This window comes from Monomorium pharaonis, chromosome 8 (genome assembly GCF_013373865.1).
Source record: "Monomorium pharaonis isolate MP-MQ-018 chromosome 8, ASM1337386v2, whole genome shotgun sequence".
Lineage (NCBI taxonomy): Eukaryota > Metazoa > Arthropoda > Insecta > Hymenoptera > Formicidae > Monomorium > Monomorium pharaonis.
In genome coordinates this window covers 5,850,271-5,862,427 of record NC_050474.1, presented here as the reverse complement: position 1 = coordinate 5,862,427, position 12,157 = coordinate 5,850,271, and the positions used below count along the sequence as shown (strand labels likewise).

The 12,157-nt window shown below is 32.7% G+C and overlaps 3 protein-coding genes across 6 annotated transcripts; 1 reads left to right on the top strand and 2 right to left on the bottom strand.

The window, feature by feature from the left end:
* Positions 1-545: 545 nt before the first annotated feature.
* Positions 546-6,539, bottom strand: LOC105832881 (peptidyl-prolyl cis-trans isomerase cyp11). Of its 3 annotated transcripts, XM_036291094.1 has the most exons (10): positions 6,238-6,539; positions 5,973-6,183; positions 4,859-5,157; positions 4,650-4,737; positions 3,941-3,970; positions 3,702-3,847; positions 3,517-3,610; positions 3,190-3,442; positions 2,928-3,023; positions 546-2,850 (listed from the first exon to the last, which is right to left on the bottom strand). In XM_036291094.1, exons 3-10 carry the CDS (start codon positions 5,133-5,135, stop codon positions 2,170-2,172), a joined length of 1,665 nt encoding a protein of 554 aa, XP_036146987.1. In that variant the 5' UTR covers positions 5,136-5,157; positions 5,973-6,183; positions 6,238-6,539; the 3' UTR covers positions 546-2,169. The 3 variants fall into 3 exon arrangements, with proteins under 3 accessions (XP_036146987.1, XP_012529640.1, XP_012529641.1); XM_012674186.3 differs by lacking the exon at positions 5,973-6,183 and having other exon boundaries at positions 6,238-6,537; XM_012674187.3 differs by lacking the exons at positions 5,973-6,183; positions 6,238-6,539 and having other exon boundaries at positions 3,941-4,074; positions 4,859-4,909.
* A 165-nt stretch (positions 6,540-6,704) lies between these two features.
* Positions 6,705-9,116, top strand: LOC105832883 (motile sperm domain-containing protein 1). 2 transcript variants are annotated; one of them, XM_012674188.3, is made up of 6 exons: positions 6,705-6,801; positions 7,285-7,455; positions 7,542-7,705; positions 7,775-7,934; positions 8,204-8,347; positions 8,410-9,116. In XM_012674188.3, exons 2-6 carry the CDS (start codon positions 7,317-7,319, stop codon positions 8,439-8,441), a joined length of 639 nt encoding a protein of 212 aa, XP_012529642.1. In that variant the 5' UTR covers positions 6,705-6,801; positions 7,285-7,316; the 3' UTR covers positions 8,442-9,116. The 2 variants fall into 2 exon arrangements, with proteins under 2 accessions (XP_012529642.1, XP_012529643.1); XM_012674189.3 differs by having other exon boundaries at positions 6,764-6,918.
* Positions 9,117-9,332: 216 nt separating this feature from the next.
* On the bottom strand, positions 9,333-11,611 carry LOC105832884 (eukaryotic translation initiation factor 4E type 2). Its single transcript, XM_012674190.3, has 6 exons — positions 11,367-11,611; positions 10,773-10,857; positions 10,456-10,698; positions 9,924-10,076; positions 9,625-9,836; positions 9,333-9,536 (listed from the first exon to the last, which is right to left on the bottom strand). Exons 1-5 carry the CDS (start codon positions 11,384-11,386, stop codon positions 9,681-9,683), a joined length of 657 nt encoding a protein of 218 aa, XP_012529644.1. The 5' UTR covers positions 11,387-11,611; the 3' UTR covers positions 9,333-9,536; positions 9,625-9,680.
* Between the last annotated feature and the right edge of the window lie 546 nt (positions 11,612-12,157).

Below are 12,157 nucleotides of genomic sequence, written 5' to 3'. Positions count from 1 at the left end.
ATGAGCCGAATGCTCAGTTCACATTTCATTTTTTTAATTTACACAACGTATACGACGTAATTAAATTAACTTTAAAACTTTCTAACTTATTAACAATTTCTAGAGCATATTTCTATGATTGTTTCCTTAATTTTATTTTGTTAAAGATTTTAAAATATTTGTTTGTTGGACGAGAGCAATGAGATAAGAGGTTTAATGGACATTAATCAAAAGATGGCTAAAGGAATTTATCTAAACTTTCATAAATGTTTTTTTATAGTGATACTTAATAAATATTTTCAAAACAGTAAATATATAGTTGAAAAAAATAATTAAAGTTATTTAAATTTACTAGTCATATAAAAATATCGGATACATTCTTATGTTAAATTTAAAAAAAGTTGCTTTTGTATGTAGTGACGATGACAGCTATCGCAAGAATTGCGTACAAGTAATTCATTTATTACAATTGTACACATATATATGTATATATAAATGTACCTATACATATATATATTTTAAAAAGGCTTTACATATAAAATATTTATTTTAAATAATTAAGCGTATTTTCTAATCGTTAATTTAATTTATTATTAATTTTCCTGAAAGATCCAATTTTATCTAATTTAACTAATCCTATCAAATAGAATAAGATTTGAACTTTATATATAAAAGAAATTCTGGAGTCTTTATAAAGAAATATTTTTGGGGGAAAAAATATATATATAACATAGAAGAGGAGAGATGCGAAAAATAGACACTTTCATAACAGCGTGTAAATAATAAGATTAACCTTATTGTACATTCCAATGATAGAACATGCACATCAATCATAAATATATCGAAAAAGAATCAAGATATATTGCTCCAACATTATTGATTTATAAACTAATATGTCGGTGATTGTACATCGATAGCATAATTACAATATTAAAGTGCTCAACAGCATTGGTGAAGTATGAGTATCACGCACAGACCATAGTATAAAGAAAAGATGCCCTAAATAAAATAAACTAAATTTGAATTCATTCTGCACATACGGCGTTAGAACAAGTTGCCTTCAATAAAATAATAGTAAGGTGATTTGTTTTTGTAAAGAATGGTTATTTTTTACAATATACATAACAAAATGTTAATAATAAATCACAGTAGACCTTAAATAAATTCACTGAATCCTTTCTTTATTTAAATATCGCGTTTTAAGTATTGCTGGCAAAATGCTGATATGAATATGGCCAGCTACTTGTTTTACCATTTCAATCGATTAATCTTTTCATGCGTAAGAGCATACCTTGTTTCTTTATACCATGGCATAGATTACCCGAAAGATATTTGCGTGACTACAAAAATTTGAACGATTAGATAATGCAGTACTAATTTTACACTTTTTATTATTATTTAGATATATATAAAACTATAATTAATTAAAATTAATTATATTCATTAAAAACACTGCATTCCCGTAATTATAATATATCCATAAATAATATCAAAAGTGTAGTTTTACAGCAATATATATGTCACAGATGTGTACTTATCTATTAAAGGAATCCTGGAATGACAGTTACCGACATATTTTTGCGAACTTAGGTCTTCAAATTGGAATAACAAAATGCAAAATCTTTTTACACAATTAAAATACGCACAAAAATGAAGGGAGCGACGTACGATTTGTTCTGATAAATTTAAAAAAATTGTTATTTATTAATCACCCAATGACAATATTTACTTTATACGAAAAATCTACAGCTTATGTATAAAATGGTCTCGTTGCCCCCTAGAAAAAACTTTCAGGAACAATATCGTGCAATTAGAAATAAGATTAGAAGCCTAGAAAAGATTCGCATTCCGCCAATTGGAAAATGAAAAAACGAAAATTTAGGTTATACACGCGTAAAAAGTCGATAAGTAGAGCAATATAAGACAAACTTTTTTCGTTCTCAATATAAAATTCAATTCATAGATTGATATTAATATGTGTACTTTAATTCTAAAAAAGATGTGCACGAATGACTACATTATCGACCTCGATCAAATTTCAAAGGCACTCCAGGATCCCCTTAAAATTCTAATAAATACTGCACAAGCTAATCGTTCAAATATATCAGACACAGATTCAAATAACAGTCACAAAATTTTAACAGTATTTCGTTGGTGTCGATTAGCGAAAGGAAGAATGTGAAACGCAGATTAATCTTTGGAGTGCTGGCTGCTGGAGCTGCTTGACCGCGAGCGCCGTTTAAATTTAGCTTGGCTCGTGTCCGGTACATTATCATTTCTTTTATACTTGTTTTTGTCGTAGCGGGAGTTGACATCGTTGTCCTGATAGGAATTAAAATTACTTCGGCGTCGATCGTTGCGCTTATCGTAATGCCTGTAACTATCTCTTCCCGGTCTGTAGGATCTATAAAAATCTCGCCTGCGAGGAGAATAATTTCTCCGATTTCTTCTATCACGACTCGTCGCTCTACGATCATACTCCCTCTCTCTGGATCTTCGGCGATCTCTGGACCGAGAACGTCCGCCGCGTCTTCTGCTTCTATCCTTGGAATCACGTCGGGAGTTTCTATCGTTGTAGGATCGATTAGTATCACGTTTATAAGACTTCTCATTCTTGCTACGCTTAATCTCCTCTTTGTTTTGCACGTCATTTCCCTCCACGTTATCGTCTTGTGCCATTTTAGTCATAGATGGTGTCTCATTTGTCTGATCGTTCTCTTTATTCTCCATTAATTCCGTCGTGCATATATTGTTATCCAAGTTATCTGGCATTTGATCATTCTCATTGGGATTTTCTACAAATCTTTTAATTCTATCAGTTTCGCGCTGTTTAAACTCCTCTTCTTTTTTTTGACGATCTTTTTCTATTTTCTATAATACAAAACAGTATGGAAGAAATAACAATTATATGCTATACACACTTTAACATATGTACGATATATATGTACCTGAAATTCATGCAATTTGATAGTACGATTTTGAGCTTGCTTCCAATGAGGTGGTGTTACACTTCTGGAACGACTTCGAGAAGGCGTGTGATATCGCTGAAAATTTATTTAAAATGTATATCCATAATTAAAGCTCGTAACAAATGAATAAGATAAATCAACAAAACAAAATTTGATGCTGCATTTACATTTGTTCATTAATTATACGTGACTGATGAGCTGGAATACAGATATCAGCACTTTACTTATTCTAATCACTTACAAATATTCCTCTACCCTTGAAAACACGGCCAGTCTTTCTATGAGATCGTACACGATCTCTTCCGTAATGTTGTCTGAATTCCTTCTGATTCGCATTATTAGTGGATCCTGCTCTGTATAAAAATTTATTTGCTGGTACTTCTGGAATTTCATCGGGATCAATTTTGGTAACGGACACCAGCGGATGAGGTTGTCCCTCGTCTTCCTCATTAGAATCTCGAATTTCACCGTCTTCCGACTTTGGTCTCTTTTTGCTGAAAAAGAAAGTGGTGATTATAATTATTGAATATTCGGGACTTGTAGTTTCTTATTGTGCTTGATAACATACCTTTTCTTGCTCTTTTTTTTCTTTTTTGTCTTATCAGCATAAGAATCAGATTCTGAATCCGCCGAACTACTTTGCTTTACTTCTCGTTTTTTCGCTGCCAACATATATACATATAGTCATATTTTTATTATAGAATTTATTTTTCGTTATCTCATCCCCATATCTGAGGCAGAAAACAATTATACCTTTACTTTTGAGCTTCAAAACTAATTCGCCACAGTTTACAACCTTAGCATCTTGCAACGGACGTGACATTCGGTCTACTGGAAGTCCTTCGATATGCGTAACGATCTCTTGCCCAGACACTACTTCTCCAAAAACCACGTGGACACTAAAAACAAGTTATATTTTCATATAGAACTTAGTTCATTTAACACTCCGCGGAATTCCAAAATCAATTTTTCAAAATATAATGTATACTCACTTGTCGAGGTGAGGCGCTGGTTGTGTTGTACTACAACAACAAAATATGATTAAGGGGATGAGAGATGAACAGAAAGAGCCAGAGCTTTCATTGGTCATTTGTGTTGTAGTAGTGGTGTGCAGACCCCCTCACGACTACGCAAAAACATCGCAAGTTATTCATTCCTCCAGAATGATTCTTACTCCTATGTTTTTTCAACATCTGCCGTGAGTTCGCCGCATAAATCATGGGAGCAATATTGTATATTCGTGCGCAATTTAAACTTGCTGACTTTCACCACACAATTAAATCTGTTGAGCATCTATTTAGGACATACGATAGAATCGCTACAAGGACTAGCCTCATATCTCACTTGATTTCCCACATTTATGTTTAAATGGAAGACTTCTTTATTCTCAATGATTAAATATTATATTAATTAATTTTACTTTAAGTAAAGCGCCTAGTTAATGGAGAAAAAGTGAATTGAGAAAATAATTCAAAGAAATTTTTTCAATAAAGAAAAAATGGCACATTAACCACACTGTAAGACTTGCTTGCTAAGGTACCTGTAAGTTTTTGCTATATACATAAACAACCACATAATATGTATATAGTTACGATGCTTTTGTAATAAGTAATAATTATAATAGATAATATATGAAACAGATTTCAAAATTTACATGTGCACTTTATAGAGAACTTTACTAATTAATTTTAATATACTTACATAAAAAATTGTGAGCCATTGGTATCTTTACCACGATTTGCCATTGACAACAAGAATGGTTTGTTATGTTTCATAATAAAATTTTCATCTGCAAAAAGAATAATGCTTCATCAAAAAGCAAATCTTTAGTATATTTTTTGTTACAGAATATTTTCTATCATATCAATACTAAATTAAGCTGATGTTATACTAGAATGTTACATGTTTACCTGCAAATGTACCACCATAAATCGACTCGCCACCAGTCCCATTACCTATTGAGAAGTCTCCACCTTGAATCATAAAATCTTTTACAACCCTATGAAAAACAATGCCTTTATAATGTAGTGGCTTCCCCGTCGTATTCCCAAGTCCCTTTTCTCCAGTACATAATGCACGAAAGTTCTCGCATGTTATGGGACAAGTATCTGAAAACAGCTCAAAGACTATTCTGCCCATTGGCAGTCCACCGACTTCGATGTCAAAGAATACCCTAGCGTTAACCATGATGAGAGGGTCTCTGGATAATCTGTAAATGTCAAGACAAACAATTAATGTGAAATATTTAAATTATATTGATGAGATGGAAATATCTATGAATTCAGAGAATTAATAATTAGAATTGAGAATGTATGGAATTCAATCAATCAAAATAAAATAGACTTAAAATTAAAGTTATTTCATTAATTAAAGTCCAATTTTCAAGTTACAATCTTCAAACTCAAATGTGTAGTTTGAAGCATGGTCTACAATACATGGAGCAAGCTAGGAGTGAGGTGTAAGAGTAGGAGTGACGACTTTGCCATAAAATGCTTACAACAGCCTTGTCTAGGGCGGTAAGGTAAGCATAGAAATATGTCAATTAGCAATGTCAAGGATAGAAAACAAACTGCTCTGATTGGCTGAGTATAACAGCGTAAAAGTAAGAATTAAAATAAAAGTAGGAAATAAAATAAATTAATTTTGCCTACGCTGTTACGCCAGGATATCAATCATGTAAAGTTTCATGTAACTATCTCTTTCTATTGGTGTTGAATAGAAAGAGACAGTAACTTGAAATTTTTCACTTTTCACGTTTCCACCCTAGGAGAAAAATTACATGATCAATACCCAGTTCTCTTATGCCAGAAGTGACATTCTTATACCTACTTAAACCTATATTCTTACTTCTTACTCCAAGCTTACTCCATATATTGTAGATAATGTTTTATATGAACTGAATGCTGCTGCAATGCCTACCTGTATTTAAAAAGAAAATAAAATGAATAAAAATAAGATTGAAAATAGAGCAAAAGGGTGTGAAGATACATGCGTTAGTACACCAAAGCGATAATTGCAACAAACCTAGTCAACAAGCTATCATACACAATACATTAATATTAATGCACACGTTGTCTTATCCAGTATGACTGTGCGATTCCGAATTCGAGAATGGCTGCTCGCGTGCCTTTACATGCATTTGTCTTCAAGTATAAAAAACAATGAAGAGGACGAGAGGAAGTTAAAGAAAAGACAGTGATAATTAGCAATTTAAACGCACGAGTCTATGCAAATCCTAAAAAGAAAAATTAGATGGAGAGGTTATTAATGTACTGCCAGACTTGCTCACCTCCTCTTGGAATATTCTGGACAGCAGTTGAACCGCCCTCGACGCGCGAATCAAACGAATTTCCTGAGGAATGTATTCGACGTTACTTGACGTCGTCAGTTACGACCCACGACGTCGTCAATTACTCTCCTGGCTTGAAGAAACGCGTATTATTTAATAACGTGGAAAAACAGCTACGTATTAACAGCTACGACACATTCCACGAAAAACCAAAGAGCGCACAGAAATCAGAATATAAAGTTAGGAACTCTAGAAACACCCTAGAAACGACTAAAAAAAATGGAGCATGTCTCTTCTCATGAACTGCGTTGAGAAACGTCACCTGAGTGCTCGCGGATATCATTCTATCTTTGTTTCATATAGAACGAACAACAAGGATAGAATGATACCCGAGAGCATACTCGGGTGACGTTTCCGAACGCAGCCATGAAAGTTTCTCAGTGTTCCGAAATCCATCGAGAAAAGATTGCGTCCACGGCCTTCATGCGCAAGCGCAAAGCGCAAGGTGGCCGGACCCTCAGCGATGTGTCATGGGATACTTGATTGTTTGTAAATATTTTGTAGGTATGTATAAAAACCTTTTCTTCTACACTCCATTTCGAATCGCGAAGTCCAAGCCAGCGAGTCGGTCGCGACATTTTCCCGCACGGATATCGCACAATTTCGCTGATTTTCGCGACCGTGAGTTTACTTCAATTTCGACGTGCCGATATCGTTATTCAATTTCAAGTGTGTCGCGAAAATTAAGAAATTTGATGCAAATTCTTGTAAATTATTTGTTAATTCCACGAGCTGTAAATTGACATGGATACAACACGTTGCTTTATACTATTCCCTTTCTTTGTATGAATCTCGCATGAGAAGTTACTTGAGAGTTTATAGAATCAATATTTCTTTCTTTCTCTCTTCTCCCCTCCTCCCTTTTTTCCTCGAGTGTGTTTAAAGAATGACTTCGATAATTATAATTGCGTTTTATATATTGAAGAGATACACTGAAATTGAGTGACAAACAACTATGTGCAGTAACATAAGTATTGTATCTTGCAGGTATATGGGAAGCTTAAGATTAAGGAGGAACAATGTCGTTAGTAACTACGCCTCGGAAATTACCAATATTTGTGTTTCCACAAAGTATTACGTTCCACTTGGAAGACCAATCCACCCACAAACAAGTGTTAACTTTGTATAATCCATATGAATTTGCAGTAAAATTCAGAGGTAATTCTTTGTTTTCTTTTAATAAAAAATAAAATCTTTGATTATACTTGTACCTTATGTACATTTAATAAATCTTTATTTTTTAGTTTTATGTACTGCACCATACAAATATCAAGTAGTCGACCCAGAAGGCGTAATAAAAGCCAGTTCTTGTGTTGATATTGTCATCAGGCATACAGCAGTCTCGGTGACTAATTGCAATATAGTTGACAAATTTAGGATACAAATGTATGAGTATCCTAATAAGCAGGTAGTATTTGTTACACAAGAATTAAACAAAAAGATTCATTTAGGGTCTAAACTACGTCAATTTTGATAGGTAATTGGGAAAAGAGATGTAGAAGCTAAACTTCTTCCTGGAGTAATGGAGACAGCTGGGAGGGCGACACCAGATCCAGATATATTTCAACAACTTCCAGTAAATGAGAACAGGCAGCAGGAACCTTATGCGATTATAAGCCGAAATAAAGCAATAGACCGTAAGTAAATATATAAAGGATTGCTTTAACTAAGTTTGTACCTTTTTAATGTAAATTGTGAGATCTATTTGATGCATAAAGAAAGAGAAAAAGTAAAAGAAATTTTGTATTTGCATATCACAAAATAATGATCGGCATGTTTGATTTAAAATTGGTATATAAATGGAACCTAGATTGAAATGTAAATTCAGAACAAATTTTTGCTGATCGTAGTTACAATAATAAAAGAATTATTCTCAAATTAACACTGCATGTTAATGGTGCTTTAGGCGGTACAAATTATGTGGCGCTCATCGCAGGACTGATATGCATAATTGGATTACTTTTACCCACTGAAGGAGAACAAAATCATAGACTGCCCGAATATCTCCATCTTTCTGTGAATTTTAAATTAATATTTTCATTTGTGTTAGGTAAGAATATGCAATTTTATTTTATTTTTTCTTTATTAATTACAATAACTTTTTTGTTGCAGGTATGGTTGCAAATATCGTTTTAGGACTATAATTCTTAGTATTTTATACAACTTTTTACACAGGATAGAGAAACATAGAATAAAATTAATTAAACAAAGGCCTCCTTTCTTATGAAATGTACTCGATTCTAGTCCACAAATTTCAATTGCATGGTAAATTTCAACATTGTATTGACAAACTGATATTTGTTTTTTATAATCATATGATTTTTTTATAATTATCATATGATTAAATATAAATTGAATGACATAAATAGTAAATTATGTTATATATTTTTCGTACGAGTATATAAATGTTATAATAATTAGATTTTTTATGATAAATAGTGTGTATGTGTGTACATATTAGTGTGAAGCAATCTCAAAATATGTATGATAAGATTCTGGCTCGTGAACTATTCCAGGCCTACTGGGAAACTAATATAATTTTATTATTTAAACCATGCGGTCATGTATATATACCGACGATAAATTGTATATGTCCTTTATAACCATAACATGAAACAACGCGTTAATACATATATTACCAGTTCATCTGATTTTTATGTTGTATATATAATCATTGTAATATATATTTCGCCATTCGTAATGATCACTTTATATATTCTAATTGCCATGATCTCATGTATATACAGCTAGCTGAAATGATCTTCCTGTTGTATATAAAGTTGAATTAAAATTTAAATATTAAAAATATCTATAATAAACAATTCTCTTTCTTTTTCACGAAATTAAACCAATAAATACGATAACAAATATTAATTGTAAATATCCACAATATATGAGCTAGAAAGATAGAGCAAACCTATTTTTTTATATCTTATACACTTTAAAATTAGTTTTTATAATGGCAACGATCATTTAGAGAAACGTATTTTCGTGAGACTGAATAGGGAGATATATTAAATTACTTGTAGAATAAGTAGCCACAAATTCTTTCCTTATATTGAATATCTTGTTCAATATAAGGACATTTTATTTATGTTTAATGTATGTACTCATTATTTACATAAGTTACAACACAGACACTTATGAACAAAGTGTATCGTCAAATAGATGTTTCTTAACATTTCACGTCTTATTTACTTTCTTGTCAAATGCGTGATCTCCTGGGAAGTATAAATCAGCTATATTTTAAAAAGAGTAAAAATTGGAATTAAATTCTCAATTTAACACGACGCGAAATGATATTCGACACCAATCTGTTCAAATTACCTGAGTGAGTCTGTTAGGAAAACTACATTATGTTTTATTCTCGAAATTGGACACTCTTAAAGTCGATGAACATTCTTCAAGCTCTCATTATGAGTTTTATATTCCATAGAGGCAGTAGGTGGAAGATGTAATACTCTCCTTAAAGTATCCCTGATCCGCGCTGTTATCGTTACATCCGATGCTGTCTTATTCCATACACATATTATGTCCTCCTATCAAATTACCAATCTGATAAAAGGAATTCTTACATTTGATGTAAACTTGAATTTGAAAATAAGCGCGTGATCTCTCGCGCCCACCTGAAATCGTATAGATACAACGGCCCCGCATATCTCTTCCCCTACCATAAATTGTTCGCCTAATATTGCCAATATAAGATTTTCCCAACATCTAGAAACTAAACCCTTTCGTAATCTTACTATCCATTTGCCACCTTTTTGATTTGCCTCATCCTAGAAAAAAAGATATGGACACAGATATGTATGCAGCAAATATAAGACCCTTTTATAATAGAATAAGCTTATATCCTTTTGCTCTGTATGCTCAGAAAAATGTTAATTAAATTCTTATAAGTCTAAAAGTTAAATATATAAATATTTGAACTGAATAAATCAAGTTAGCAATTCTTTTTTATTATAAGATTCGAACTATAACACTTTTCCAGCAAGAAGCATTTTTTATGTTAACTTATGACAATTCCTAAACTTTAAGCCAGTTAGCTAGATCACAACTGTAAAGTTTAGAGCAAAGGTCACACCTAAGAGCTTGTTAGAGCAAAAGTTTAAAGGCTTACTACAATCATTGGGTCTAAATAAATAAAGCGACGCTTACCTCCCACATGGGCTTTATGCCTACTTTGAAAAGATGGAAGTCTGTATGTGTTGTCAAATCTGACGGTCGTACTAAGTGACTGTAAAGACCCCAAAATTGCTCTACACTAGCAAACCTGCCAATAAGCTTTAAATTCTGATCATAACTCTGTATGCTGGTCTGTTTACCAGGGCTACGCCGACTGTACCACAGTGCATAAGCATACTGTAACTTATGCTCATTTGGACTTATCTCTATTGGAGGCTGCAAAAGAGATATTTGATTGTCAAGTATTTATATTAACATTTCTTATTAGTGAAATATTTTCCGATACTTACTAATGAATCTTTTTCCACCTTTTGATTATCCTTTGCTTGAGACTCCTCATCTCCGCTGTCTTCTGTGGCTTTCAATCTGTAAGTGCTGTAATAATTCGTAGGTAAACATAACAAATAATGTTTTACAATATAGTTTAAACATTTGTTATACATTGAGGGGGCGACTTTACAATTAATGGATGATTAACTCAATCAGAATTGCTCGTAACAAAATTTCTGTATAAATCATCGTTTCTAATCTTTTATTATCAAACAACAACAAATCACTAATTCTATCAACATTAACAAAACGTTAAGGATGTCACTCGACAAGTTAATCAAGTGAAAGCGGGAGGGTACTGTGGAATTACAAGAAAAATTAGATCAATCACGCGTGAATCATAACTGGCATTGATTACGAATACATCATGCTGCTCATCGTCGAGGCTCAAACTTTTGCCCGGATGGGAATGCTCAAGCGATAAACGTGACAGATGGGAGACATTCGCCTCGATCGTAGGGAGAAATCCGCTGCGCGGTGCATTCTAACCTCGAAGGAAAAATACCCGCGGCGAAAACGCACGGAGCGACGGATGGAAGCACTTTTTCACTTACGTCTCGAATTTATTGGACATGATTACGACTGCTGTGACAAGAGTACGTCGTACGATAAAATAAAAATTATCACGTGCTTATAGACGCAACAGGGATACAAAAAGCTTTGCAAAACGCTTTAAAACGTTTGTCTCTCTCTTGCTTGCACGTCAAGCTCACGTCTGTTTTCGATAAACTGTTGATCTTCCACTTCCACCAGGCACCAGCGCATAACCGCGCATCATCATCCTCCTCTCTCACTCCACTAGTCCACTCACTCTCTCATCCTCACTCTTTCTCTTCTCTTGCGTTTTTCTTTCCGTCTCGCTTTAGTTTGTCATCAGAAATTTTGCTCTCGTACGTTGGCTATACTACACGTGTATAGATTTCGAATGAATTAAAGTTTGCTCTTTTTTTCTCGTACCGTTTAGAAAAATAAACAATGAGAGAAGTTCAAAAGAACATACCTATTGTTAGTTCGGTTTATTAATCCAATAATTCAACTTGCAGAACTGCATTTTTAAACTGAAATTCCTAAATATATAATTATTCACTGTTTCTAATACACATATTAGACGAATGAATTATATAATTAAAAATTTTGTCAAATTATTCTGCTCATTAAATGAATAAATAGCGACTAATGTTCTTAATAGTGCTTATACTGTTTTGTTAATAAAAATAGAATAAAATTTTTATTTATATATATCGTTTTAAATAATAAACTATTAATAATTCTATTTATATAAAATTATATAGTAAAATCCAATTTTTTCATATAATGAATAACAAAAAAATAATTCTAACAAAAT

Excerpts from the sequence above, each read along its gene's own strand:
- LOC105832881 (XM_036291094.1), bottom strand. The coding sequence starts at position 5,135 with ATGGTTAACGCTAGGGTATTCTTTGACATCGAAGTCGGTGGACTGCCA. Across the intron at positions 4,738-4,858 it reads TTATGGTGGTACATTTGCAG|ATGAAAATTTTATTATGAAA; the intron begins GTAAACATGTAA and ends TTCTTTTTGCAG. Across the intron at positions 3,971-4,649 it reads AATGGCTCACAATTTTTTAT|TACAACACAACCAGCGCCTC; the intron begins GTAAGTATATTA and ends TTGTTGTTGTAG.
- LOC105832884 (XM_012674190.3), bottom strand. The coding sequence starts at position 11,386 with ATGTCCAATAAATTCGAGAC. Across the intron at positions 10,858-11,366 it reads ATGTCCAATAAATTCGAGAC|CACTTACAGATTGAAAGCCA; the intron begins GTAAGTGAAAAA and ends GAATTATTACAG. Across the intron at positions 10,699-10,772 it reads AGGTGGAAAAAGATTCATTA|CCTCCAATAGAGATAAGTCC; the intron begins GTAAGTATCGGA and ends TCTCTTTTGCAG.
- LOC105832883 (XM_012674188.3), top strand. The coding sequence starts at position 7,317 with ATGTCGTTAGTAACTACGCCTCGGAAATTACCAATATTTGTGTTTCCA. Across the intron at positions 7,706-7,774 it reads ATGAGTATCCTAATAAGCAG|GTAATTGGGAAAAGAGATGT; the intron begins GTAGTATTTGTT and ends CAATTTTGATAG. Across the intron at positions 8,348-8,409 it reads AATATTTTCATTTGTGTTAG|GTATGGTTGCAAATATCGTT; the intron begins GTAAGAATATGC and ends TTTTTGTTGCAG.